Genomic DNA, 12,750 nt, shown 5'->3' on the forward strand with positions numbered 1-12,750 from the left:
TCTAGTCTTTCACTGCTAAATTAGGGACGGCTAGCACAGATAGCCCTCGTGTAGCTTTGCGCGAAATTCAAAACAAAACAAACAAACAAACAATTCAACCACAAACAATAGCTAAAGTAATGAACTGCTCTAACTTGGATTGTGTATTGAGAAATCTCCAAATAAAGTTTGATTTTATCTTCAATGGCACTTTACTAACAATCACTAATATAATTCTGTTGTACCGGTATCTTTTGCATCTCTATCATATTCTGTTCGTTCATGCATCATCGAACACAGAAATGGCCCTCAGGAGCATTAATTCTTTTTTAGATAAGTTTTCTATAAGCTTCATATAAACATATAAATATATTTCAAAATGCATATACATCGTCTACTTACACTTTATTTCTTGTGATATATATTCAACGTCAATGTGTGTCACAGAAAGAATTTCCTTACACTCTTGTTTTTGTGAAGTAGTAACACTAACAGTAAAGTGCCTTTTGTTGATTACTATTAGTAATTAAGTCGAAATACACAACAATTATTGTGCGGGCCTCTTTCTCTCTATTTTATAATATTAGCAAGGGAACTATATGAAGTAAAGTATTCTTGAAAACAGTGAATTCTCTCACCGTTTTCAATCTGCTGCAAATTTGAACATTTCTTAGCTGAATTTATCAATATTTTTATACCGTGGTTTAAAGTATAAGTTATAACTTTGAATTCTTTGGGCTAGTATTTTAAATATTTAATTCGAACCGTCTAGATCTTTATACATTACATTTGAATCTCTATCATTACCTTCCCCCGGTGAGTCAGTGGTAAGCTTATATACTTAAAACGCAAAAATCCGGGGTTCGATTCCCATAGGTGGATAGTGTTCAGAGATTCCATTTTGTAGCTTTTTGCTAAAACGGAGACAAGAAATCTATCATTCCTTTTATCATGTCTCCACTTTCAAACATGTGAAACAAATCTTTATATAAAATTAATACGACTTTATTCCTCATATTAATGGTTGCATTTTTTGTAGCCTTTAATTTCGACAATGAAAATCAGTTTTTATATTTTTCGCGAAATTGGATTTCTAGCTTTCCTCTATCCAAGATTAATTCCCAAGTTTTAACTCTGATCTGCCATATATTCTTTTGTGATAGTTTTAAATCCTGTCTGTGGTCGAATGTCTCTGTAAATCTCAACCTATGACATTTGATTAAATAGCAGAATACCTGAAAATTGAAACGTTATGAGTACAAATATGTAATTTATAAATATGTTTACTTTTCAAACTCTAATTTGGTTTTTGTTTTCCCTACAATGTAAAAAACAACTTGAATTGAACTCTAGCCCCATTTTTGTACCTGTTTCAGTTGTTAAACATTTCGACATTCAAGTTTCATTATTACGGCTCAGACACCAGAATACGCTACATAGCCCGAGATTACTTACAGCCTTACGTAGCATTGAAAATGTGATTAAAGCACGAGGGGGTGAACTGCAGAAATACAAGTCAATTTATGTTAAAAAACGGAAAGAAACTGGAAGCTTTTCTAGTTGATAATTACTAGTATTAAGTTGGTAAAACATAAGAAATATTACCAATATAATTACCAGTTGTAAGATACAAACACCTGAGTGATGATAAAAAAAAAGTTATTCAACTATTTTATTTGATATATTACGTAAAGATCACTCTACAAAACTAGTCTACTCTTGTTAGCAGACTAGTGTACTCACCTCTAGCCTCAATCAGTCACGTGGCATTTTGTAGTAGCAACTTTTCAATTTCGAGTTCTGTGAAAGGAACAAATTAAAAAAGAAATCCTGTCCATGGGCCAATGTTCTGGTTATTTTAGTAACATTAGTATGGTACCATAGCCGTTAACACATGATATTTCAGACCGTATATAAGGTGAAGTGTTGTGAATATTAAGTAACTAATACTGTACTTATCCACAAAGCCCTATGTTTTTTTTGGGGGGGGGTGGCGGCAAATATTGCAATTTCCTCTCAATTAAAAGGGCGAAAATTAACCAAAAATTGGACGTCCCCTTGAAGAAAAAACAAAAACGTTTGCAACTGTGTCACTATGATAGCAGCAACTTCAGTCGTTTCATATAAACCTAATATTTTATAATTTTCTTTAACTTGTTCTTTTAACAAATATTTGCTAACAACAAATATTAAAAAAACTTCGCTGTCGTTAATCGTATTTATTGAAAAAATTCGATGACATTATTTTATATTTATCATAAATATTAAAATTAGTATTTTTTATATTATCTACCCATCTCTTGTGTTTTTGTGTTGCTGAAACTGCAGTTAATAAATAATATTGAATTGCATTTGACTGATATATATGAAATTCAGTTCTGAGGATCTCGCTTCAAAAATTGCCCCGGGCCCCTAAGTCCTTAGTATAGTCATACTTTTCCAATTATAAGTAGGACTCTCGACAGTTCTCAATCTGTGGTTTGCTGGTTCCTTTTAGGTGTTTCATGGAAAGGTTGCATAATTACGGAGAGGAGGCAACAACATAGTGTATAGATCTCACTGTAGTTGGCGATGTGGTATGCAGGCATATCATGCGTTTTCTGCCCTCTCATTTTCAAAATTTTTGTTTATTCTAATCCTACGTAATTTTCCCACGACGCGTGTTCAAGAAAATTGTTAAGTTGATTTCATTCTAGCTGCCTTCGCTCCTTGTCATTCTATAAAGGTGACACATGTCCTGCCCATGGCAGTGTGTGTGTGTGGGTAGGGGGGGGGGGCTTTAATGCTGCACGTTATGGAAAAATGTCAACAGCTAGTGTCGTTCAGTGGTAGGTCAGACGATATCACGAGGTTAAGGTCTCCCCTATGTTTAAACGAGAATGACCAGTCTCGTATTTACAGCTATTCACTATGGGTAAACTCCACGCTTTTCATTAAGTAAGAAACTTTAGTTTTAATACACTCATGTATCAGATCGTGGGTGAATTGATTAGCGGGAATACAGTTTGAGTGAAGATGACAGTCTAATCAACTCACGAATCCAGTGAAAGTAGACTGCTCAGCATCCATCAGCAAAGACACACGCACTGTTTTGTGTCTTTGATCAATAAAGATTGTTTTCATAGTTTGTTACACGCTCAATCTATTTAGTTGCTAACACTAAATTACTTTTAACTAAATTATTATCGCTTCATAAAACATCCTGCTAATCCTCCCGTTATATATCTAATACTCTTTAAGGGAATCATTTTCTCTAGGGAAATACCACAGTAGGATAAAAAAAAAATACTCGGGTGGTCAGCAAACACAAACAACTGAGAACTACTATGGTAAAAAATATGTAAGAAATGCATTGACAAATACGGAAGAGATGTAGAAGGGAACGTGGTATGAATGTAGTAATATCTAAAACATGAGAAAAGTTCTCATTTTATATAATTAAATATTTACTCGAAAAATGTGAAAATCGAAGATTCTATATATTGGTTTAGTTATCAATTGTTGAACAGTTTATGAATCAATTGTTGAACAGTTTATGATAGTTTCGACTCCCTCGGTATATAATGGTTTAGTTATCAATTGTTGAACAGTTTATGATAGTTTCGACTCCCTCGGTATATAATGGTTTAGTTATCAATTGTTGAACAGTTTATGATAGTTTCGACTCCCTCGGTATATAATGGTTTAGTTATCAATTGTTGAACAGTTTATGATAGTTTCGACTCCCTCGGTATATCATGGTTTACTTATCAATTTTTGAACAGTTTATGATTGTTTCAACCCCCTCGGTATAAGCATTCTTTTCGATTTGTAACACATTTAGATAATACTATCGAACATAATTTTTTGTTTTAAACTGATTATGCTCCATACTTTTCTTTTATGATTATTATCCCCCACCCCCAGCAACTCAGAAGTAACTCTGAGGAGTTATAATGCTAAAAATCAGGTTTTGATGCCTGTGGTGGTCAAAACACAGATAGCAACCCATTGTGTTCTTTGCGTTGAACAACAAGTAGTTTAGGGTTCTAGCAGATAGCTTAGTCATAGATAAATAACTAAAGTTTTTAAGTAACATATGCTAGACTATCAAGTTTTTATATTATGCTCTCCAATGATGTTAAAACTAAAAATAAAAAAATGTCGTGATTAGGTAGGAGTTACAATTCACGTTAAAGTAATCTGGGATTTCCTATATTAAGAACCATGAAACTAGTTGGAATAATAAACGGGGTCAGTAGATGAAAATTAGTGAACTGCTGTCAGAAAACCGAAACAAGGGCCAGGCACGCCTAAACTACGAAGGTTTATAAAATCCCAATTTAAAGTTTAAACGCTAAAATAAACAGGTACTAAATATACCCTCCTAGGGTCCTACAGTTAGTGCCTACCAAACCTTAAAATGAAAGGGGACTTGGAGATTGGGAAAATATTTTTGGAAAACTTCTCAAACCCCTAATACTACTTTAGTTTAAAACGAATAACCATGGTTTCACTAAATTACAAATACGAACAACGCATCAGATTGTGTAATTAGAGAAGGTGGAGATATAATGTTGATTTTCTGTTACACTACATGTCAATGTTAAGTGAATGAATTAGAATTATTTCAAGGTTACTAATATGTTGGTTGTACCACGTTATTAGCCTCATACATTTAGGATGTTCATACAACGACAACGTACTATGACATACCCCCCACCACCCCCAGTGGCTCAGCGGCATGTCTGAGAGCTCACACCTCTAAAAACCAGGTTTCGATACTCGTGGTGGGCATAGCACAGATAGCCCATTGTGTAGTTTTGCGCTTAACAACAAAACAAACAAACGTATACTATGGCATGTACGTCAGGCGTCTCAGTTAATTCATCAGTTTAACTGATATAAATATACAATCAGCTCTAGCTCAGAAATATTTAGGTTGAGCTTCAGTTTAACTGATATAAATATACAATCAGCTCTAGCTCAGAAATATTTAGGTTGAGCTTCAGTTTAACTGATATAAATATACAATCAGCTCTAGCTCAGAAATATTTAGGTTGAGCTTCAGAATAACTGTATGTAATGCTTTTTCTCAAATTTGTAATAATTAGCACGACGATACTTGTGTGAAACTATCAACGATCTCACTTGTTTAAAGAGGTTAAATTCAATTGGATATAATACCGTCTGGTACTTTGTTTATATACGACTTACATCTTTCATTTGGCTATACAGATTAATTGATGTAAAATGTACCAAGTTTAAATGGACTGCTTTTATGAATCAATTATATATATTTATCTTGAAATAGATTATCTTTAGGTGATTTATTAGTGGGCTCGATTGCTTTTATACATCAGTTATTTTCCTCGCTTATCTTAAGAGATTAGTTTTGGAAAGAAACGAACACGTTTGGGTCGACTAGTTTTATATCAGTTATATCTCTCATTAAGTTAAGGATATTATTTGGTTTGTCTTGTAAACATCAGTTACATCTATCACTGGATTAAGGATGTTACTTTGTCTGGAAAGCATGAATTATGTTTCTTATTTCTCTAATGAAGCATCTTAAGGCAGAGTGTAGTACAATTTAACTATGCTTCTATCGGGCGATTACAGTCTGTGCGGGTGTTTTAAATAGCCTGTAGAGACGATTATGTACCATACTAGAGAATGGTGTTGTGTACATAGGTAACTATTCGATGTTTTATGGAAATGACATAAGGGGTTCTTCTGTAGCATCTGCCAATGCTGTCATCATTATTTTCAATTACCACGTCCATCATGATAAGAGTATTGGATATTATAGCATTCAACATCTCTACAAGAGTAGCTCGAACCTTAGTCTTAGTGAGGAATACTTATTGGTTAAGGCGATATACCCTCATCTCCATAAAGTCCATAACCAGAAGTCATCACATTTGAGGCCAGGAAAGCGTGGTGACCAGGCGCTTATAGAGAGCTTTCTAGCCAATCTGCTGAATGCAACAGCTATGCATAGTTTACATCTTAGGTTGGTCATAACAGTACAGCTCCGCCAACACAATACGCTGTTCTAAAGTTAACACTGCTTAGCATCTTTCATTACTCGCGACAGAATACCGGTTGTCTGTTCTAGCCTTCATTCATGTACCAGGATAATATGGAACTCCTAATGACATACGTATGCAAAATATTTTTTTACCGTTTGTTTCCAAGTTTGACCAATAGACTGTTCCAAATATCCGTATTGAACTTGTGTATCGGTTATCTCTTTCACGAGCTTGAATAGACTGAATCACGTGGGTTTTAGTACAGTTTGACTGGAATACTTTTATAAATATCAGATATCTCTCTCTTACATGTTTACAAAAATTCAGTGGGGTGGGATTTAGTACCGTTTGGCTGTACACGATCGTACGTACTTAAAACTATGTTTCTGGCTTGTTAATACCATTTGAGAAATTCTGTTTTGTTATAAATCAATCAAATGTCTCGATATGTATCGTTTAGAATTTTCATCGTTGTGATGGATATCTACGTGTAAATAGTCTATAAGTATTTTCTGTCGGGTAAAAGGAAATTACCAAATGTGAAAGTGTATTACTTATTATTAATTATTTCCTCTGGTGATTCAGCAATAAGCCTGAGGGTATATAACACCAAAAATCGGGTCGCGATACACTCAGTGAGAAGAGCACAAATAGCTCATCGAGTAGCTTTATACTTAAAAACAAACAAATAAATACTATTCATTGGCAAGACTGAATTTATATATGGATAACTAAAAAAATGCTATCTCAAAAATAGGAATTTGAAGATTTCGAACCAAAATTTTTATCGTGTAAAACTATAAATGAAAACATTAAACGAAACCATTTTTCATTTTTTAATATTTATTGAAACCAAGCAACAACAAAACAATTCCCTGAAAACAATATATGAAAATAGAAAATAACATTTCATTAGAGATCTTAGCACCATGCTTTTTCATAAGCTTCAATAATGCTTTAGCATTTCTAAAAACTTTATACGATAATGTGTTGGTGTGTGTGTGTGCATATTCCCCTCTTTAATATCTTGGAAGTTCTAAATTAACACTAATTTTGTATAAGTTCATCGTTTGTTAACTTAATGAGAATCAATAATCTTTCATCAAATACTATCGCGATAAGTCTTTCACCCTTAGAGGATAATCTAATCAATAAAATAATTTCCTATTTCTTTGTCACACAAGGAAGCCCTGACCATGAAGAACCACAGCCTAGAATATGCTCGTCGAACACTAGTTTGACAGGACAACTGAATATGTGCAAGGTAAATTTATTAATAGTTTTGTCCCAGTAACATTCATAAAACTTTCCACAATCATCTGGGTGTCGAAACAAGCCAGGACGGGTACAAGCTGTTACAGGAATGTTGTTTCGCCCCTTTACAGCTAACTTTCCCGCTAGAGGGCTACGGAATCGATCCAGATTATCCGCTTCTTCCGGTATCTCTTGATTAATTTTCAGTGTATCTTCTCGCGGAATGTCTTTAACATTGTCAATGTAAGGAAAGTCATTCGGCACAGGTTTTAGAGGAGTTTCACTTATTGGTTCTACACGCTGGAGAAGAACCTCATAATCAGATGGCGGTGAATCTTCAACTATAAACGGTTTTTCTTCAATTATGTCCTCATCCAGGTTTTCAGAAACAATTGGAATTACTTCTTGTACAGGAGTTTCTATATTTAAGGGAGGTTGAGCAAACTCGCCACCAGGTGGTCGTAGAGCTGCAGCTTCTAATGATTGTTTATCACTTACATCTTCTGGTACTATACCAACAGTGTCTGGTTCTTTTTGTATTACAGCCTCCCCATTAGGTAGCAATAAATCAGGCTCTCCGCCTAATGGCAGTAGAGGTGGAGATTCGTTTGTTTGATCAGAATACCCATATTTTAACCCTTCTTGTGGGACTGAATCAAAATTCTCATTAAAAAATGGAATAGTGGGTTGATTTAATTTTTGTCCAATTCCTTCTTTCCCGAATTCATCTGGCAAAACAGGGAATTCTTGTTGTATTATTATTTCTTCACTACCAGGTGGTACATAATTCTTGCCATCAGGGGGTGCTATAATTGGATTTTCTATGGGTTGTTCGATATTCTCATTTTTTCCTTCCAATGAAGTACCAGGAACTTCTGGTTGAATCAAAACTTCCCTAACTGGAGGAAAATTTTCACCATCTGTTCGAACATCATTAGGTGGTGGTGGTTCAAAATTGATATCAGATATTGGTACATCTACGGGATTCAGTGGTTGTTCTAGAATATCTTGTTGTAACAAAATCTCTCCATTAGGTGGCGGTTGCTCGTAATCATAAGAAGTAATTGGTATGTTTGGAGCCTTTTTTGGTTCTTCTGAAATTTGTTGCTGTATCGGAACTTCCTGAATACTTGGCGGCAGATCATAATTTTCACCATCTGTTGGAACATCATTAGGTGGTGGTGTTTCAAAATTTATATCAGATATTGGTATATCTACGGGATTCAGTGGTTGTTCTAGAATATCTTGTTGTAATAAAATCTCTCCACTAGGTGGGGGTTGCTCGTAATCATCAGCAATAGTCGGTATGTTTGGAGCATTTTTCGGTTCTTCCGAAATTTGTTGCTGTATCGGAACTTCCTGAATACTTGGCGGCAGATCATAATTTTCACCATCTGTTGGAACATCATTAGGTGGTGGTGGTTCAAAATTTATATCAGATATTGGTACATCTACGGGATTCAGTGGTTGTTCTAGAATATCTTGTTGTAACAAAATCTCTCCATTAGGTGGCGGTTGCTCGTAATCATAAGAAGTAATTGGTATGTTTGGAGCATTTTTCGGATCTTCTGAAATTTGTTGCTGTATCGGAACTTCCTGAATACTTGGCGGCAGATCATAATTTTCACCATCTAAGGTCTCTGGTATTTGATCTGGAATTTCCTGTATTAAAATGACAGTAGATGGTGGTATTTTATAATATTCTCCAGTCACTGGTATATTTAAAGTCTTTAAAGGCTGTTCTGGAACTTCTTGCTGCACTAATATTTTTCCCCTAGGTGGAAGTATATTTACAGTCTTAAAGGGCTGTTTTGGGACTTCTTGTTCTGAAATATATTCATTTGGTGGTAATATATTATAATTATCATGAGCTATAGGAACAGCTGAGGGTTTAAGGGGATTTTTAAGATTGTGTTCTTGTGCTGAAGTCTCCCATTTGGGTAAATGCAAGTTATAATTTTCATTAGGTGTTTGAAATCCTTGAATTTTTAATGGTTGTTCTAATAGTGTTTGTTTATTTAAAGTTCTCTCACTGGGTGGCCTTCCTGTATCTTGGTAGCCAATAACAGTCTGTTGTAAACCACCAGATCTAATATCAGGGAAGTATGGAACATTTACTGGTCTTTTATAAGGTGTAACTGGTTTTTGTTCAGGCCAAATTCCCCTTTCTTGACCTGTTGTATATTGAGTCCTCAGATTAAGACGTCCTGGATAAACAGGGAGCCGTCTGCGTGGTACATATGAGTATTCAGGTTTTTTGACACCATTATAAAGTGTTTCCGGTAGAACATACTGGTTTCTATAAGGGAAAATTTCTTTATTTGTTTGAGGAGAATGTATGATTACCGATGGATTGAGAGGAGTGTGTTTGTACGGCGATATTGGTCTGGCTGGTGTAATATGTCTAGCACCGTTTCCTTTTCTGAAAACGTCATCTCCTTTGATAAAATATGACACAAATCGCTTTCCTATCGAAGGAACCAACGGAAAAAGCTTTCCTTGATGAGTATCAAGTTGCTCATTCTGTTGTCTTGTATGATATTGATCTTTTATGTAAGGTCCACCAGTTTCAAAAAGTGCACGAATACTTAATTCTTTCAACCATGATCTATTTGGTGTTGACTCAAGGTAAGGATCCCTAGCAATTGGTACATAATAGAAACTAGATCCTTTTCCAGTTGGAGAGAAGGTTTCAGGGATGTACTTATCTGAATTACCATAACTTATAAGTTGATGGTGACTAATAAGTTTCGGAATTCCTTGTCTACCTTGATTGACAAATGCTGGAGTCACTTGTCTTTGATTAGCAAATTCTGGAGTTTCTTGTCTACCTAGGTCAACAAACCCTGGAGTTTCTTGTCTACCTAGGTCAACAAACCCTGGAGTTACATGTATACCTTGATTTAAAAACTCTGGAGTTTCTTGTACATCTTGATTTAAAAACTCTGGAGTTTCTTGTACATCTTGATTAACAAACTCTGGAGTTTCTGGTTTAGCTTGATCAATAAACTCTGGACTTCCTTGTCCACATTGTTCAACACACTCTGGACTATCCTGTATAACTAAGTCAACATTTTCTGGAACACCTTGTTTGCCTTCACTAACAAATCCTGGTCCTCCTTGTACAAGTTTACCTTGAAAGTCTTGTGTTCCTTGTTCATCCTGGCTTACAGATATTGGAAAACCCTGATTAACCTGATCACTAAACTCTGTGTTACCTCTTTTATCCTCACTAACAAGTCCTGGTGTTTCTTGTTCAACTTGTTCTATCAATTCTGGAGATCCTCGTTCAATTTGACTTACATAAACTGGAATACCCTGTTTAACTTGACTATCATAATTTGGACTGCCTTGTCCGACCTCACTAACAAGCACAGGATTATCACCTGTAACCTCATCAATGAGTTCTGGTCTATCATTTTCAACTTGGCTACCATAACTTTGTTCACCCCGATCAATAAACCCTAAATCAGCTTGCCCAGTATGACTGATATATTGTTGTCCATCTTGTAAAATATGCGGATTAAATCCTGCTCTGCCTTGTTCATTATAAAATGTAGAAATATCAGATCCAACCTGGGGCACTGGTATTAGATATTTTTGTTTAACAACGGGTCCCGTTGATAAACCTCCTAGTCCACGTCCTAGATAATAGTTCTTCTTTTGACCATTAAGAAGTCCATTTGAGTATGGCCTTAGTTGTCGGAATCCTGTTTGGTATCCATTTCCATGAAATCCACTTAGACCTAAATATTCTTTGTTTGTCCCATCAAGCACTGGTCTTGCTTGTATTCGGTCGTCATATCCAGCATAAGGAGTTTTTTCATCAGTATATAGGCCACCAAGTTTATATTCGGGGTCTATTCCAATTTCCTGGTAATTAGCTCTTGGAATATTCCCATTATATCCTCTAATTCGTGTTCCAAAGAGTCCATAAATATTGTAACATCCTGGAACCAACCATGGCCAATTACACAACAACTTATCCTCATCAAATACTAGATTAAAAGGGCATTTAAACTCAAAAGCCTGAAGAGTACTATTACCCCAGAAATCCATGCAGTAGTAGAACCACCTACAGTTTTCTGGATCATGAAAGTAACCAGGACCTGGACAAATGAAGGTGTCCCTAGGAACAGGGAAGACTTCTCCTGATCCTTCACAAGGGGGAGACCACGATGGCCAGTTACATACTTCATATCGTTCATCAAAGACGAGGCCTGGTGGACAGTCATATTCAAATATAGTGTACTCCTCGCTGTATTGGTTAAACTTAACACAGCGGTAGAATCGGCTACAATCCTCGGAATGTCTGTAGTAGCCTTGTCGGGAACAAACTTTCACATTATACCCATCGATACGATCAATCAAACCCACTTTATCCACAACATCAACGAACTGAGACTCAGCACCCTCTAGGTATTCCTCGAGATCGTCCAACCCCAACTCTAACTTGGTACCGTTCTTCACGTTGTCCGAAAATACATCCCACACGTTACGGAGAAGAGGATAGTGACCTCTACCGCAATCATCTTGAGAATCATCTTCGTTTATCCACCACAAGGTGGCTCCGCCAAGTTTTCTTAGAAGGATGTATTTAGCCTGCAAAATAAATAAAATGTCTTGTAGCCATGATTGGAATGGGTGCTATTTTTAACTTATTTGTTCTGATGTCAAATACACAAGCTAAATACCACATTTTTTTATAAGATAATTAATTGTGAAATAATGAAACTTGTTTTCTTTCGACACATAAACAATTATTTATCAAGACCAACCTTCAGTCTCACGCTAATTTCATCGTCAAACCCAACTTTTATGTCTCTGTCAAAAACAAAAGGTGCTGTTTGGTCTTTCTCGCGATGTACTTTCCACCAGGGAGCTCCAGATAACTTACAGAGCTGTTGAAAGAAAATAATGAAGCATTTAGTTTCGAATGAATATTTTACTGTGATTCATTTTGTACCCAAATCCCTCTACATGAGAAATGAAAATAAATTATGCAAACTTGTGAAATATATACTTATAAAAGTACAGCAATATAAAAAGTAAACCATTTAATTTACTGATTATGTGGGAAACACACATAAAAAATGAAAAATTGACTGACTTTATAAGTGAGATTTATTAATCGAAGGACTAAATTAAACAAAATATGTTTGATATCAGATGGTGGTATAGACTCATAATATAGAATATATATATCTATATAAATATTTTAGTTATTAAAGTAAACTCATAAAAAATGCAGAAGAAAACCTCCCTTTATGTTTTTAATAAAAAATTAATAAATCATGAAAATGGCTTATATACTGAGGGTAAATTACACGTTATAAGAAAAATGTTCCAGTTCTATGCAATCTCTGAAACTACTTTTTCTTTAGTAGATCATGCTCAGTCTGACGCAATGATTACGCACTATTACGCAAACCCCAATTTCTATTGTAACGAGTCTCTATGAAGGTTTGTTTGTATTTATGCACAAAGCTACACAATTGGCTAT

The 12,750-nt window shown here is 35.2% G+C and overlaps 1 protein-coding gene across 1 annotated transcript in view; it reads right to left on the minus strand.

Moving 5' to 3' along the window:
- Positions 1-7,062: 7,062 nt before the first annotated feature.
- The window catches only part of LOC106478118, a 17,431-nt gene continuing 11,743 nt past the window's right edge, over positions 7,063-12,750 (minus strand). The window contains exons 8-9 of the mRNA XM_022381649.1: positions 12,026-12,148; positions 7,063-11,849 (exon numbers count right to left, since the gene is read on the minus strand). Of these exons, the coding sequence (XP_022237357.1) occupies positions 7,158-11,849; positions 12,026-12,148 (4,815 nt within the window). The 3' untranslated portion in view covers positions 7,063-7,157. The remainder of the gene's footprint in view (positions 11,850-12,025; positions 12,149-12,750) is intronic.

This window comes from Limulus polyphemus, unplaced genomic scaffold (genome assembly GCF_000517525.1).
Source record: "Limulus polyphemus unplaced genomic scaffold, Limulus_polyphemus-2.1.2 Scaffold181, whole genome shotgun sequence".
In the NCBI taxonomy this organism is placed as follows: Eukaryota; Metazoa; Arthropoda; class Merostomata; order Xiphosura; family Limulidae; genus Limulus; species Limulus polyphemus.